We start from the raw sequence: 16,069 nt of genomic DNA on the forward strand, positions 1-16,069 counted from the left end.
GGCCGGAGCGGGCCGGGCCCCGGCCCGGGCTCTGGCTCCACCTCCACCTCCAGCGCGGGCCCCGCGGACTCGGTGATGCGTCAGGACTACCGCGCCTGGAAGGTGCAGCGGCCCGAGCCGAGCTGCCGGCCGCGCAGCGAGTACCAGCCTTCCGATGCGCCCTTCGAGCGCGAGACCCAGTACCAGAAGGACTTCCGCGCCTGGCCGCTGCCGCGCCGCGGGGACCACCCGTGGATTCCCAAGCCCGTGCAGATCCCCGCGTCCTCCCAGGCTGCGGTGCCAATTCTCGGGGCGTCCAAGCGCCGGCCCCAGAGCCAGGAGCGTTGGCCCACGCAGGCCGCCGCCGAGGCCCAGGAGCAGGAGGCGACCCCTGGCGGAGCGGGTGGCCTGGCAGCCGGAAAGCCCTCCGGTGCAGATGAGCGCGACACACGCAGGAAGCCCGGGCCCGCCTGGATGCTGCGTCGCGCCGAGGGGCAGGGGCCGGAGCAGACGCCTCTGCCCGCAGCCCAGGCCCAGGCCCAGGCCCAGGTCCAGGCCGCGGTCCCCGAGGGTGGCAAGGGACGTGCAGCGGCGGACGCCCTCAACAGGCAAATCCGCGAGGAGGTGGCGAGCGCGGTGGGCAGCTCCTACAGGTGAGATGCGGGCCTCAGCGCAGACGACAAGTCACCCTTACCCTTTCCTGAAGGCTGCTCAGGCCAGGGCTCATTCTCTGCACCCGCAGGCCTCACATGCAGCCCCTCCCCTTCCAGACCACACCCTCTCCCCAGCCGCATCCCAGACACCCTTCCAGGGCTGGCTTCTTCCTGCTCTTTCTTATGTGAGGCTGTTAGAGCTGTCCACCCCGGCCTGCCCATCTTTCCCTCTACCGCTTTAGCCACTTCCCCCCCCGCCCCCAGCCCTGCCCCACCTTAGATCCCTGCCTGCTCAACAGAGACCCTTTGCTGTTTCTTCGCAGGTTGTGCCATTCTGCCCCACCCACCTCACCAGCTGCATTCGCCCGGACGCTGCCCCTGGCTGGCTGAGCTGCTGCCCACTGGCCTTGGTGCCTTCCCGCAGGGCCCCATCCTCCTAGAGGAAGACCTCTTTACCAATGGCCAGTCCCCCTCCTCCCTAGTCCAGTCTACTTGGCCATTCATTCTTCCCTCCCTCTCTCAGTCCCTGGGAGAGATCCAAGCACCACACCCTTTTCCAGATTCCCTGCAGGGCTCTTAGAGACACCCTCCTCCTTCTACATCAGCCTTGTAAAGTCAGATTCCTTCCTCCTCTTAGTAGCTGTGACACACTGAGCACGTTTCTTTACCTTTCTGGGCTTCAGGTTCTTACTTGTAAGATGCAATTGATGGTAGATTGTTCTCTTAGAATTGCTTGTTCATTTATTAAATATAAATATTGGATATATTTTTGAGCACCTACTATATATCTGGCACTGCCCTAGACATTGTGAGGATTAAATGAGATGGAGTAGGAGAATTATGCCTGGCACATCGTAGGTAAAATCAATGTCTTAGTTCAATTGCAAGTTTGTGCATGATGCCTTGTTATTCAGATTTCCACTTCCTAGATGCCTCCAGCCTTCTCCCCTATTGATGCATTTTCTTTCTCCTTTCCCCTTATGTTCTCCAGTTGTGTTGTTCATTCTGTTACCACTGAGAACCCCTTCCTTAGCACATTTAAATTCCCTGTAAATGAATGCCTCCAAGAGAGGGCATATCCATTTTCCCTCTGTGTGTGTGTGTGTGTCTCTCTCTTTCTGCCTCTCTCTCTTCCTCCCTCCCTCCCTCTCCCTCTCTCCAGCCTTCTAGAATTCTCCCTCGGCTGCAGCCTCAAGCCCTTCCAACTTGCCTTCTCACCCTTCATATATCCAATATGTATTTCTGATGCTTAGCTCTCCATCCTGCCCTTATGTTTTAACCCAGATCAAGAAGCTAACAGATCCCATTTGACTCTGAATGTGTAACGTTGGGCTGTAGGATCTCTGGGGAAACAGATGTACATGATGAATAAATGAGCTAGTGGTGTGGCTTATGGGGTCCTTCATCAATGCCATGGCCAGTTGCCTCCCTCTTGCAGGAGACTGTGGTTGGGGGAGACTGCAGAGTTAGTGTCTTTTGCCAAGACCCTATATGTAGCCTCATGTCAGACTGATGTCTTTCTCCAGTGAACATAACAACCACTCCCTCACATGCTGAGGGAAGCATAGTATAGATAGATATCATCTCCCTCCCAGGTTTTGACTCCGGAAAGCATTTTCCAATGAGAGGGGGCAGCTAATATTTGGCACCTACTCCATCTTCCTGAATTCCCACTGGCCATTTCTCTCCTGTTTTATTGTTATCTCGACCACAGTGGTCCCCCAGGAATGCACTACCTTTTTTTTTTTTTTATGGCTTTGGTCAGGCCAGATCCTTTTCCTTGGTTCCTAGCCATCAGGAGTGGAATTTTCACAATTTCTTCATTCTACTACCAAGAGAGGATCGAAAAGAAAGGAAGGAAGCAAATAAGCAAGGAGCATGAAAAACAAAGCCAAGATGTAGTTTTGTGATTCTGCCTTCTTGTTTTACAAGCTTGGTTACAAGCTCTCTCCATTCCCTGAGAGCTCTACCATTGACCCAACATCACAGATTTCTGATCTGGCTTCCTCATCTTCTTATTCCCATCCTACTACCCTGTGGCAAGTGGAACCTTACACCCACCTCACCTCCTCAGAGGAACTACCCCCCCTCACCTCCACAGAGTCAAGGCCAATCAAGAGAGATCCCAAATTCTCAAATCTCCTTCGGTGATCTGCCTCAGTTTATGTTTCCAAGGTAGTAGGACTTGCTTTGTTCATGGATTATTGGCAGGACAGTCAGGGAATGACCCACCCTTCAGCTACAACCCCCCAAATATTTTGGCTTGTATCTTTGTTCCATCTGGCCTCTTCCCTCCAAAACACTACCTTAACTGTACAGTAAGCATGTCAGGCTTTACAGTTAGAAATATACTCAGGGAAGCCTGTGTGGCTCAGTTGGTTAAGTGTTCGACTTCGGCTCAAGTCATGATCTCTCCATTTGTGAGTCTGAAACCCGCATCAGGCTCTGTGCTGACAGCTCGGAGCTTGGGGCCTGCTTGAGTTGTGTGTGTCTCTCTCTCTGCTCCTCCCCCGCTCTCACTCTCTCTCTCTCTCTCTAAAATAAATAAACATTTTTTTTCAACTTAGAAATATACTCACACTGCAAGTGATGGAATTGAATGGGGGAAGGCTATGCTCTTGCAGCTGGTGAGAATGATTATTTTTAGTGGCTATCAGAACTCCACCAACCTATCAAAAAAAAAAATCTCTGAGCACCTCAAAATATTTTTTTTCTCATTTGGGTCTTCTGTAAAATTTAATTATGCATGTGACTTAGGGGCCAGCAGTTCCATTTTGCTGTATAATCAGGAGGGGTTTGAAGCATTGAGGGAATGAGTGTTGCTAAGAGACATAAATTTCCTTAATGGGCAATTTAAGTGCATGACAATTTGATGTGAAATTTAATGTTGTTTTTGGTTTCAGAAGAAAAATTAACTAATCATAAGAAAATGCACTTTGGGTGAAACTAGATATGAAGAAATAAGATAATCAATTAATCAGATATATCATAAAGAAAAAAGATGCCTGGAAATTGTAGTCTTATCTGGAACATTGGTTTTTCCTTCCCTATTGTCTCGTGTTCTTTCCCTTGCTATGATTCCAAATATCTCCTGAATTTAAGTATGCCCCATGGCTGGCAGAGATGAGTCTTACATTGTCTTATTAGAAGCCAAGTTGGGTTCCATTTCAAAGATAATTTGATTTACGAACCTTTTCTTCTGCCACTCTACATAAATCATGGTGGCTTACACCATGGCGACTGGTTCATCTCATGGGCTTTCCAAGGGACATCTGTCACATGACATCAACACGGAGCAGTTTGCTTAAGTAGAGAAAGGAAACGTAATCCATCAGCTTACCATACTGGTGTATAATGTAAAATATACATTCAGCACGCAGAGTCATATACATACTAATTGGTTTTCTCCTACAATATTCAGTTAGTAGATAACATCATATGTCTTTGGTGCTATGATTTTGAGAAAACTTCTGAATTCAACAGTTCATCTAATTCATAACCTATCCACGCTAGCCTGAGATTTTTGCATTAAGTGCTATCTCAGATATCTTTCATTATTCACAATCATGAAGTTGATTAGTCTTTAGTACACTCATATGACATAGATGATATTATAAAATCAGGAAAGCATGCCTCTGTTATCATTTTTAATATTAAGGATGGATTTCACGAGGCAGCCATTTGTGACTTTAGACCTAGCATTCTCAATCAGAAAAGAGGTGAGTCATGAGGAGGGGATTAAAATTCCCCTCTCGGTCAACCCCACTGCCCTCACCATCAGTTAATAAGAGATAGATGGGGTGGCAGGTGCTCCCCATAGAAATGCTAATGAGAACCTTTTCCTGGAAGAAGTCAGCTGAGGCACCAGGAGGTAGAATTAATAAACCAGAGGCAAAGTATTTGACAAATGAGAGTAGAAACAAGGAAATCAGAAAGAAAAGGAGCCTTTAGTATCTGCCCTACAGTCTCCCATGAAGGTTAGAGAAAGGCCCTTCTGACGTGGCTTCTGCTCACAGAACCGCCCTGTGCTTCTAGGGCAATTGCCCACTTCCCTAATTTCTTCCTGGGTAAGTCTCAGCAATGTTTCAAGGCCAATCTCAGATACTGAATCTTTAAGGATACCTTCCAGGATCTGCCATTCAGAACTAATTTTTCTTGTATTCCCTTTTTATATTCTATACACTTCTCATTGTCGGCTTGATTGTAAGATACTTTTTTCCATATCTGTCTTTTCTACCAGATCACAAAGACTTGAAGAGCAGGGCTGTATTTTGTTCATCTACTTCTCACAGTGTAACCTTGTGCCTAGGTGCCATGTAGATTTGCTGAATCCAGTAGAATATTTAGAGTTTGGTGAAAATCTTATCCACCTATACATTGATTCATTTCATTCAGCTTTATTTAGTTGGATTTATTTCAAAAAAAAATGACCACCAAGCCCCTGCTATGTATCAGATAGGGTTTTGGGGATACCAAATGATTACATTAAAACCTTTGTGTAAGGGGTTGTGCCTGACTTGATCAGGATAAAGTCCAGTCTCTACTAGGTTAGCGCCAGAAGTAAATGTTCAAATGAGGACAGGGTGCAAACTTAAGAAACCTGATGTTCCTGCACTCAAAGCAGTGATCCTCAACCTTGACTGCACATTGGAATCACTGGAGAGCTTTAAAAAATGCTGATGCATAGGTGCCTTGCCTAGGAATGCTGATTTAATTGCTCTGGGGTGTGGTGTGGGCATCTGAATATTTTAAAAATGGTCCCAGGTGATTCTAATGTGTAATTCAGGCTATGACCTACTTCCCGAAGGCGAGGGTTCTCAAAATTTAGTACACCAAAGAATGATCTGGCAAGTTTCCTAAAACGCAGATTCCTGGGCCTCATCCTCAGGCATACTGATTCAGTAGGTTTAAAGTAGAGCCTAAGAAACTACACTTTAACAAGCAGTCTGGGTAATTTTGATGCAGGTGAACTTCAATCTGTAGTTGGGAAAATACTGCTTGCAGACATTTGCTGCCTTTAAAGTATTAGTTTTCTCATATACAAACACGGTGTTGCTTCCCATTTATTTAAGTCTTTTATGTCCTTCACTTACACTTTGTCATTTTCTCCACAAGAGTGTCTCACACACACGTTTTTAAGTTTTATTGTTCTATATTTAAGTCTTTAACAATATAACTAGATTTTAACTTTATGTATGGAATGAGGTAGGGATCCAATTTTCTTTTTTCCCATATGGAAACTCACGTATATTAACAATACCCTTTTTAAGCTCAACTTTTCATCACTAATATCTCCATGAATCTCCTCTATCATAGAAGGATCCCTTATGCTTGGATATATTTCTGAGATCTCTATTCTGTTATTCTGAGTTAATGCCACACCAACATCTTTTCTTTTTGTCAAAGATATTTTAAATTATTTTTTCTACTGTGAAGATTATATGTTATTACATTTTATAATTTTTTGTTCTTCATATGTATTAATTTTTGGATATTGAGTTTGTATTCAGGAACTTTATCACACTCTGTAGTTAGTCTTGTCTGTAGACTCTCGGACTTCTTGGGCTGTCTGTGGAGATAATGTCTGTTTTTAGCAAATACCAATTTTCTTTCCAATATTTATGTATTGTGTGTGTGTGTTTGTGTGCATGTGCACGCACACATGTGAATGCGCTGCTACATTGGTGAGGACATAGGGTGTGGTTTTGATAGTAGGTGATAACAGGCATCTTTGTCTTGAGATACGGAAATGCTTCTGTAGTTTTATTGTTAAGCATGAGGTTTGCTCTGTGTTTTTATGAGATGGCTTCATATCTGGTTAAGAAATTTCTCCTTATCTTAGTTAACTAAGGGTTTCCAAAAATGTGGATGGGTATTGAATTTTGTTGAATGCTTTTTCTGCATCAGCTGAAATGATCGTATGGTTTTTCTTTGCAAATCTGTTAATAGATTGTTCTGATATTGAACCATCTTTGCATTCCTGAGACAAATCCTACTTGTATAAAAATGTTCTTTATGATGCTGAATTTGGTTTGCTATTTTTATTTGAAATGTTTGCATACATATTGATATCATCCCCAAAGAGGGAGTATAAAAAATTAGCCATCAGAGAATGGAGCCCTGAGGGATACAAGAATATGGGGTGGGGGGTACTGACAGCAGAAGGAATGGACATGAAAAAGAAAGGAGTAATCAGAGGGGACCAGAACAGAGACTTATCACAACTTACCACGGAAATCATGTTGAGTACCTATCTCAGCAATGCCTTATGCCTATTTGGGAAGTTTTACTGAGAAATAACTGTGTACAAAGCATTTTGCTAGGTCACTGGTTGACCTTGTGCAGTCAACTCTCAGATATATGACGTTGACTGGGACTAACCCACAAAGAGGAGAGGAGATAAAATACAGGTAATTTTTGACTGCTTTCTTGCGGGGGGTGGGGGGGGAATGGCAAATAAGAATGTTAAAAAAAAAAAAGTCAAGCCAGTGATAGTTTTAAATCTAAATCTGCAGTCACTAAGAATCACTCAATTTCCTAGATACAAAACTAAAAAATTCCAGTCAATGTCCACTAAGATTAAAATAAATGTCCGTAAGATTATATCCATGTCTATAATCAATGCAGCTTTGGCTTTACAAGTTTTATCAGTTGTATAAATGCAGGCAGATGAGCTTCTAATTCTCTACTAAATGAAGAAAACTGTTGAGCCTCAACCAAAAAACTAAAAATTCTCTTGATGTATACTAAAGATGCTAGTTTTCACCATTAAAATAATAATAGTAGCTAACTGAGTGATTACTATGTGCCTTGCAGGCTGCTAGAAATCTTAGATGCTTTATAGTAGAATCTTTTCTCCTATAATCTTTATAGTACACCTGCAGAAATTGTATTATTACTTCCCCTGTCAGAGCTTAGGACCCACTTGTCTGCCTTTAGGTTTTTAGATTGTTAAAGATGCAGACTTTGTCTGGAAAAGGCAGGGAGGTGGATTCTCTCCTGGAGCCTTCAGAAGGAACACCTTGCTTCTGTTGACATCTTGATTTTTCCAGTGAGACCCATTACAGACTTTTAAATTTAGGACTATGAAATAATACATTTGGGGACACCTGGGTGACTCAGTTGGTTAAGCATCCAACCTGATTTTGGCTCAGGTCATGATCTCCCAGTTTGTGAGATCAAACCCCGCATTGGGCTCCATGCTGACAACATGGAGCCTGCTTGGGATTCTCTTCCTCTTTTTCTGCCTCTCTCTCTCTCTTTCTCAAAATAAATAAATAAATAAACTTAAAGAAAGATAATACATTTGCATTGTTTTAAGTCGTTCAGTTAGTGGTAATTCATTTCAGCTTCTCTAGGAAACTAATACACAAGGTTTCTCAATCTTGGCACTTCTGATATTTTGGACTGAATAATTCCTTATTGTAGGAATTGTCCCGTGCATCGTAGCATCTCTGGCCTCAATTCATTCCATGCAGTAGCATTCCCCACTGCACCCTCACCCTTGCTAAGTTGTGATAATCAAAATGCTTCCAGATGTTTCCAAAAGCCCCCTGCAAGGGTAAAACTTGCCCATGGTGAAGACCAGTGTTATATGAGAAAATTACTGCAGTACTCTATAATATGGATATATTTCACAGACATAATGATGGGTGAAAGGAACAGAGACAAGTGCACTTATCGAATGATTCCATTTGTATGAATTTCAAACACAGGTCAAAGGAATTGGTGATAGAAGTCTGAATAGTGGTGATCTCTGGGGGTAGGGTGTGTCATTGGTTAAGAAACACAAGGGAACCTCTGAGGTATTGGAATTGTTCTATATCTTGATCTGGGTGGTGGGTATGTGGATCTATACATTTGAAAAATTAAGATTTATGGACTTTATTCTATGTTTGTTATGACTCAACAAAGAAAAAGAAAACAAAGTATAAACCAAGTAAATGGAGATACAGGTTTGATGCTCAAGAGAAAAGGCAGAATGGAAAAGCTCTGGACATGGAGCTGTGAGGATCAAACCCACAGGCTTCAAGGTGGGTGGGGAATAAAGAGGGTGAGAAGAAGAGAATGTTGAGGCCGGGGCCCAACACGCGTTGACCCATCAGGTGTAGGCAGAAGAAGAGTAGGCCAAGGATGGACCGTTGGTGTCTGTGTGTTGTCCCCATCTCAGAGTGAGAGCATAGCCCCCACCACTGACCCAACTTCCCACCTCCCCTACCTCTGGCCTCTGTGTCCCCTGCAAGAGCTACCCCACACATATAGAAAACGTCATAGTACTCTTCCCTATCCTCACTGCCCTAGCACAGCCCATTGTCAATGTGTATTTGTTTCCAAGCTGAATGAAGAGGCTTTTGCAGGACCAAGCCGGGTGCAACCTCTTCTGGTGGGAAAATTGGGCCCAGGTCCCAAGCCACAAAACCCATCCTAAGTGCCTCCTGGAAATACCGCCTCCTCCACGGTGCTGTTCCCTATGGTCACTGTCTGTTTCGTACAGTGACTTCAAAAAGTTGACTGATGTTGTGGCATATCCTACCGTGCATTTTTAGAACCATCTTAGCCTGTAAGAACTGTTCTCTATTAACCATCATAACAGATATAAGATAGACAATGGCAGAAAGCAAAGTTGCAGAACGTTAGTGAGAGCACAGACATAATTTTCAACCTCAATTGCCAAGTGCTTCCTCCATGCCAATTGCTTTAGCATATCTTTTTATTCAGACTTCATAATAACCTTTTAAAGTGAACATCTCTCTGACTTTAAAGATGAAAACTAGGTGGGTAGGTGTCTGGGGACTGATATCACATACCAGTCAACGGCTGAGTGGCTCAGTAACCTCTGTCTCCTCTTCCCAGCCCGCCTTTGTGTCTTGCCTGTACAGCACAAGCAGACGCATACCATGTACCAGTTTGACATGCCATTCCCAGGGGGCTGCTGTGCACCCTTTGCCCTTCATACTCTCTTTTTGGCTCTCACTCTCCTAAGCCCATGCCATCCTCCTTCCAACCTGTTTCTGGGATGGGAGAGGGTTGCTGATCCCATTGCTCCTTGTCCTGAGCTCTCCATGGATTCCCTTCCCCTCCTGGGCAAGACCCAGTACCTCAGGCTGCAGTCAAGGCCTTCGAGGATTTGAGCTATCTGGTGTTTCCTGCATTTTTGCCCACTGCTCCCCACACAACTGATGCTTTTTCCTGGAGGTTCTCAGTTCTGGTTGCACATTAAAATCACGGGGGCCCGAGCAGGTCATCTAGCTGAATCACAGACTGAGCTGGGCCTTGACAAGCCCCACATGTAATGATGGCTGGATTTTGCTCAGTTTTCCCTCCGTCTTCCTTCTAAATCCCTCCTATCCTTCAGAGCTTCTAGTCCGTTGTGAAAGAGGCTTATACTGTAAAGCAGGGAATTAGGTTGGATTTATTTGATCATAATATCATAATAATAATGCAGTGGGCTTAATATTTTTATTTCAAGTTTAATGCAGCATCATCTTCAGAGCATGCAAAGGCTGCGGCTATGGGCTATGAGGATTCAATGTGCAGAGCACATGATCCCCACTCACAGGCACTTGCCATCTTGTGAGGCAGGTAACATGGATGCAAGTATCTAAAGTACCAGGCAGGGCCTGGTAAGCATTAAAATCAGAGTTCTCTAGGGTCGCAATAGGGGCTGGTTACTTCTGTTGGAAGATTCATGAATGGGATGATGGGATGAGTCCTGGTGCCCTGCGAAGGATTTGCTGACCATTAAAACTGGATTTAAAGAAACTTTTTAAATAAATGTTTTATTTATTTATTTATTATTTTTTAATGTTTATTTTTGAGAGAGAGGGAGACAGAGCACACATGGGGGAGGGGCAGAGAGAGAGAGAGGGAGAGAATCCAAAGCAGTCTCCAGGCTCTGAGCTGTCAGCACAGACAGAACCCGACACGAGGCTCAGACTCATGGACTGTGAGATCATGACCTGAGCCAAAGTCAGACGCTTAACTGATTGAGCCACTCAGGCACCCCTAAAAAATATTTTTTAATCTTTATTTATTTTTAAGAGAGAGAGACAGAGTGCGAGCTGGGGGTGAGAGGGCAGAGAAACAGGGAGACACAGAATCTGAAGCAGGCTTCAGGCTCTGAGCTGTCAGCACAGAGCCCAATGTGGGGCTCAAACTCACAAACCGTGAGATCATGACCTGAGCCAAAGTCAGAAGCTCAACCGACTGAACCACCCAGGCACCCCTAAAACTGAGTTTGAATCATTTCTGTGTGACTTAAAAATCTTTCTGACCCCAAGAAAGTCTTTAGTTTTCTCATCAGTAAAATGGAGGTAATTGCATAGTAGTAACTTCGAGAGTCATGATGAAGAGAAGGGGAGGTAACACTCTCACCTAGTGCATGCCTATCACAGTAAGCGCTATATACTTATATAGCACTTACTATATAACGCATATAGTTATCACTGAAAGAATAGAGTAGGCTACCAATGAAAGTCTTTCATTTATTCACTCAGCAAACATCTGTCACTTATCAGGCCCCATATTAGGACCTGGATACAGAAATGCATTACACATAGTACCTGTCTTAAAAACTCCTGGTCTAGTGAGAGAAACATATTGAGAAAATTATAGTGTTGGTAGTTTGTTCAATAGTAGAAATATACACAGGATACTGAAAAGATATAGCGGAAAGAGGAGGTGTCTGACTCACTCTGAATCAGGGACCACTTCCTGAAGGAGGTGTACCTGTGCAGTGTGTCAAAAGCATGGAGTTAGTTCCATTGGGAAGGGAAGAGGTCAGGAACTATATATTTCTTCCTCAAGGTCTTTAACAATGAGAAAAGAACAAAGAAGACCACTTGAGAGTACAATACTTACTATTAATTTTCACCTCTTAGATGTCTAACTTTATCCGGGGCCTTGTGTTCAAATTCTGCTCACCACTTGTTAACTATATGATGTTGGGCAAATTACTTAAGCTCTGTTCTTTGATTTTGCTTCCTCATTGGTAAAATAGAACCAACAATGCCTACCTTGCAAAGTTGTTAGAAGACTAAATATTAAGTTGGTGACTCTCTTATCTGTCTCATTTACTATGGCACCCCCAGCACCAAGCTTAGTGCATGGTATTCAGGAGATGCTAAATAGATAGTAATTGAATAAATGAATGAATGAGGTATGTACAGTATTTAGCATAATACCTAGCTCATAGCAAGTATTCAATAAATGGTAACTATTCTCATCATCATTATCCCAAATGGGTTTAAGCACCACTCAGCTAAGACAAAGAGGTAATTTTGCCCTTCTATATGTACACATTCTGGATTTCTGCGAAGAGAACCATGAAATCCTTAGGTAAAAGATTTTCTGTATTTTTGAGTCTGACTTGAAGGATCAGGAAAGACTTCACAAAGGAGGGTAGCAATTGAGCTGGACTTTAAAGGATCAGTCTGATTTCATAGGCAAAACAATCAGGTAGGCAGAAAGGAGGCACATTCCAGGCAGAAGGGAAAGCCGGGACATGGAGAGCTAGATATGCATTTGGGGAACCACAGATATTCAGATATGACAAGTGTTCTGAGTGTGGGGAGTGACATGGCAGGAGATGAGTCTGAAATGTCTAGAGCATTAATCGGCAAACGTTCTGTAAAGGGATAGGTAATATACATTTTAGGCTTGGCCAGCCCTTCTATGTTATATAACAAGAGAGAGAACAAATTTCCTAAAAGTTTTAGTGTTGAAATTTAAACTATAATAATAATAATTGAATAGAGTATTTTGTTATACAGGTCTACTCATGAGAAGAATGGATTTTTTTTTTTTTTTTTTTTTACAAATAGTTTATTGCCAAGAGAAGAATGGATTTTTTAAGGGGAATAACATTTGTTGAAATGAGGTTCAAAATTAGTGCTCCCTTTCATCATATTGATGGCACATATTTATCTACAAAAACCATGCTTAGTTCATGGCTGAACAGAACCAGGTAAAGGGCTGAATTTGGCTCATGGACGATAGTCTGCCAATCTCTGATCTTTATTGTTGAGGACAGAACACTGTACTACCAAGTTTCAGACTCTGTATTTAAGTGGCAAATAACCTTCTGAACAGAGTGCCTGAGAATATTTGGTTTGACTGTTTCTTATTAGGCACGTCATTTATTCTTCCCATGTGACATAGTCACTCTCTTGTTTCCTTACAACGAAAAGCAACAGGGCACTGATGTATGTGTGAGAGAGTTTCTTTGTCTTCATATATAATGGATAACCAACCCATCTCTAGTAGCAACCAAGGATACAAGGTACAGGAGTCACCATTGTGAAGTAATAGCAGCCTGTGGCTGCTATGACAATCTTGTGTGGGTTTCTCCTGGGAGCTGGAACAAGACTTTAAAAAAAAGAGATAAGGAATAAGTGCGATTAAAAGATGCATGAGGGCACAATTCACTTGCCCAGGATTCAGCACCTAAGAAAAGCACAGGAGAGAATTCTACCATGAGAAGGTGGTACTTTATAAATGCTACTTTAATCTCTATCTAGATGGAGGAATTTGGGTAGAGAGTATTACTTTGTTAATGAATGAATTGAATTGAATTGAATTCCATTCATATTTGTTGAGGACTTCCTATGAATAGGACCCTAAGCTAGGCTCTGGGGATATGGCTGTGAGGTCCACAGTTTGGTGGCACATTCTGATTTACTCTGTGTCTGTTCCTACTTCAATGGGAGGGGAAAATATGATGATGATGACGATGATGACGATGATGATGATGATGATGATGATGATGGAAAAGGAGGAGGCAGGAGAAGATGATACAGTGGCAGAAGCATGGATGCCTTTAACTAAGAAAGGTCTTTAGGGCTGGGGGTGATAGAAGAGGAAAGAGTTTTGAAGAAAAAGTAAAGAACATAAGGGAAATTAGTAACCTCAACTACTGATCTGATAGCCATGGTTCAGTGGATTAACCAAACTTATCAGATACACATCAGCTCAAATCTCAGCCTTTCCATTTAGTATTTATGTAACCCTGGGAAAGTTACTTCAAGTCTCTGAGCCTGAATTTCCATCTCCAAAAAATGGGGCAATATTATACATGTCATAGGTTGCATGGATATGTACATATTTTATAAATCTTGCAGTGAAATGTTAAATATTAATACTCAAGAATGAGCAGGGAATCTGAATGCGCACAGGTTTAGATAGATTAGTCCCTCAGGGAACAGGCTCTGAACTAAGGTCTTGGATTACAACTGTGAGCAAGATAGACGCAGTTCCCATGGAGTGAGCAATCTGATGATAGATATGGTGTTAAGCATGCGTTCCAGTCGCTAATTATTTAATACGCTGTGATGAATTGTAGGCAGGGAAAGTACAAGGTGCTAGGAGAGCATCTAATGCAAGCTGACAGGCCTAACCTAGACCAGGAGTTGAAGCTATCATCTGAGGAAGTGGTGTTTGAGCTGAGCCCTGAAAGATGAAGGTGAGCCTTGATGCCTGCCCCGCCTTCTGTGTGACCCCGTATGAGCCCCTCCTTCTGGCTTCATTCCCTGGCGTGTCACTAAGGGCTTAGGCAATTCCCCCCCTAATGTCTATCCGGTCGCAAAGGAACCACACTCTAAGATCACCTTAAAGACTCCGGTGCAGATGCCAAAGTGCCCTGTCCCCAGGCTTGCGGAAGAGAAGACAGGGCAGAGGAGAGAGCACAACTGTGGTGGGAAACTGCAATGACATGGGAGAGTTAGCTCACGGCTGAGGATGTGGTTGCGTCCGTTTGATACTGCTCTCTTCCCTCACTATCTGCCACCACCTTGGCCGAGGAATCTTCAAAGCACTTTCTCTTTTCCTTTTTTACCCTTGAACTTTCAAAACTACACTACAAAGAATAGCCTAACACCCATATTCTCACCACCCCGAATGTAAAAAATTAACATTTTATTATATTGACTTCCAGTCATTTTTGTGTTAAAACAATTTTTTTTCATAATAAAGTTTGTGGGGTGCCTGGGGGGCTCAGTCAGTTAACTGTCTGACTCTTGATTTTGTCTCAGGTCATGATCTCACAGTTCATGAGATCAAGCCCGGAGTAAGCTCCTTGGGATTTTCTCTCTCTCTCTCTCTCTCTCTCTCTCTCTCTCTCTCTAAGTAAGTAAATAAATAAATAAATAATCTTAAAAAAAAAAAGTTCTGTTTGTCTGCCTGGCCCAGACCCATCCTGTTCCTCTCTCTGCCCCCAGGAGGCTACCACTCATGACTTTGGGGTGCATATCTCTTTTTTAAAGAATTTTTAATCTTTATTTATTTTTGAGAGAGAGCAGGGGAAGAAGAGAGAGAAAGAGAGGGAGACATTGAATCTGAAGCAGGCTCCAGATTCTAAGCTGTCAGCACAGAGCCTGATGTGGGTCTTGAACTCATGAACTGTGAGATCATGACCTGAGCCAAAGTTGGATGCTTAACCTACTGAGCCACCCAGGCGCCCCAGGGGGTGCATATCTTTTTATTGAATAAAACACAAACGCCATTGCTATATGTGTGTGTGTTTACTTAGATATCATCTAACAGGTTGTACCATTCTGTGACTATTTTTTTTTTTTTTTACCCAGCACCACATGTCTTGAAAAAAATACAAACATGTGGGCATAAACACCCATTTATATACATAGTTCCTTCTTTTCAATGGCTCCAGCATTGAATAAATCACATATTTATCTTACTCTATTTATGTTAGGCTTTCTTAATTTTTAACTATCAAAAATAATGCTTCAGTGAGTATCCTTATATATGTCACTCTATGAATATAATTAAGAGTTTGAAGAGGAGTTGGTGGATCTTGGGTTATACACATTTTACTAGATATTGGAAAATTGCTCCTTTTAGTGGCTGGACTCATTTATACTTCAACCAATTGTGTAAAAATTATCCCATTTTTCTTATAATGTTAGCATTTAAATATTTGCCAATTTCACTGTGTGACGATGGCCATTGTTTAATTCATATTTCCCCGATTTTCAGTGAAATTCAGAAACTTTCCACATGTTTATCAAACTCTGCAATTCCTTTTCTGTGGACTGCATGCTCACACCCCATGCCCATCGCCCTGTTAGGATGTGATCTTCCTTTTATTGACCTGTACTGATTCTGATGACTAATTTTCTCTTGTGGCTTATCTTTTACCTGTGGTTACAGCGTCTTGATCACACGGAAATTCATTTTCATGTATTCTGTATGTTTAGTCCCTGCCTGTGTGGCCTGTACCTTTTATTTTTAATTTCAGAAATCCTTTACTCCCAAAGGGATAGACATGCCTTTTTTATTTTCTTCTGATAGTTTCAAGGTTTTTTTTAAAAAATTTTTTTAATGTTTTATTTATTTCTAGGAGAGAGAAAGAGAGAGAGACAGCGTGAGCAGGGGAGGGTCAGAGAAAGAGGGAGTCACAGACTCTGAAACAAGCTCCAGGCTCT

General features: G+C 42.7%; 1 protein-coding gene across 1 annotated transcript in view; it reads left to right on the forward strand.

The window, feature by feature from the left end:
* The window catches only part of MAP6 (microtubule associated protein 6), a 74,283-nt gene that overhangs the window by 328 nt on the left and 57,886 nt on the right, over positions 1-16,069 (forward strand). The window contains exon 1 of the mRNA XM_077776323.1: positions 1-632. This exon is cut by the window's left edge and continues 328 nt beyond it. Within this exon, the coding sequence (XP_077632449.1) occupies positions 1-632 (632 nt within the window). The remainder of the gene's footprint in view (positions 633-16,069) is intronic.

This window comes from Crocuta crocuta, unplaced genomic scaffold (genome assembly GCF_008692635.1).
Source record: "Crocuta crocuta isolate KB4526 unplaced genomic scaffold, BGI_CrCroc_1.0 scaffold271, whole genome shotgun sequence".
Lineage (NCBI taxonomy): Eukaryota > Metazoa > Chordata > Mammalia > Carnivora > Hyaenidae > Crocuta > Crocuta crocuta.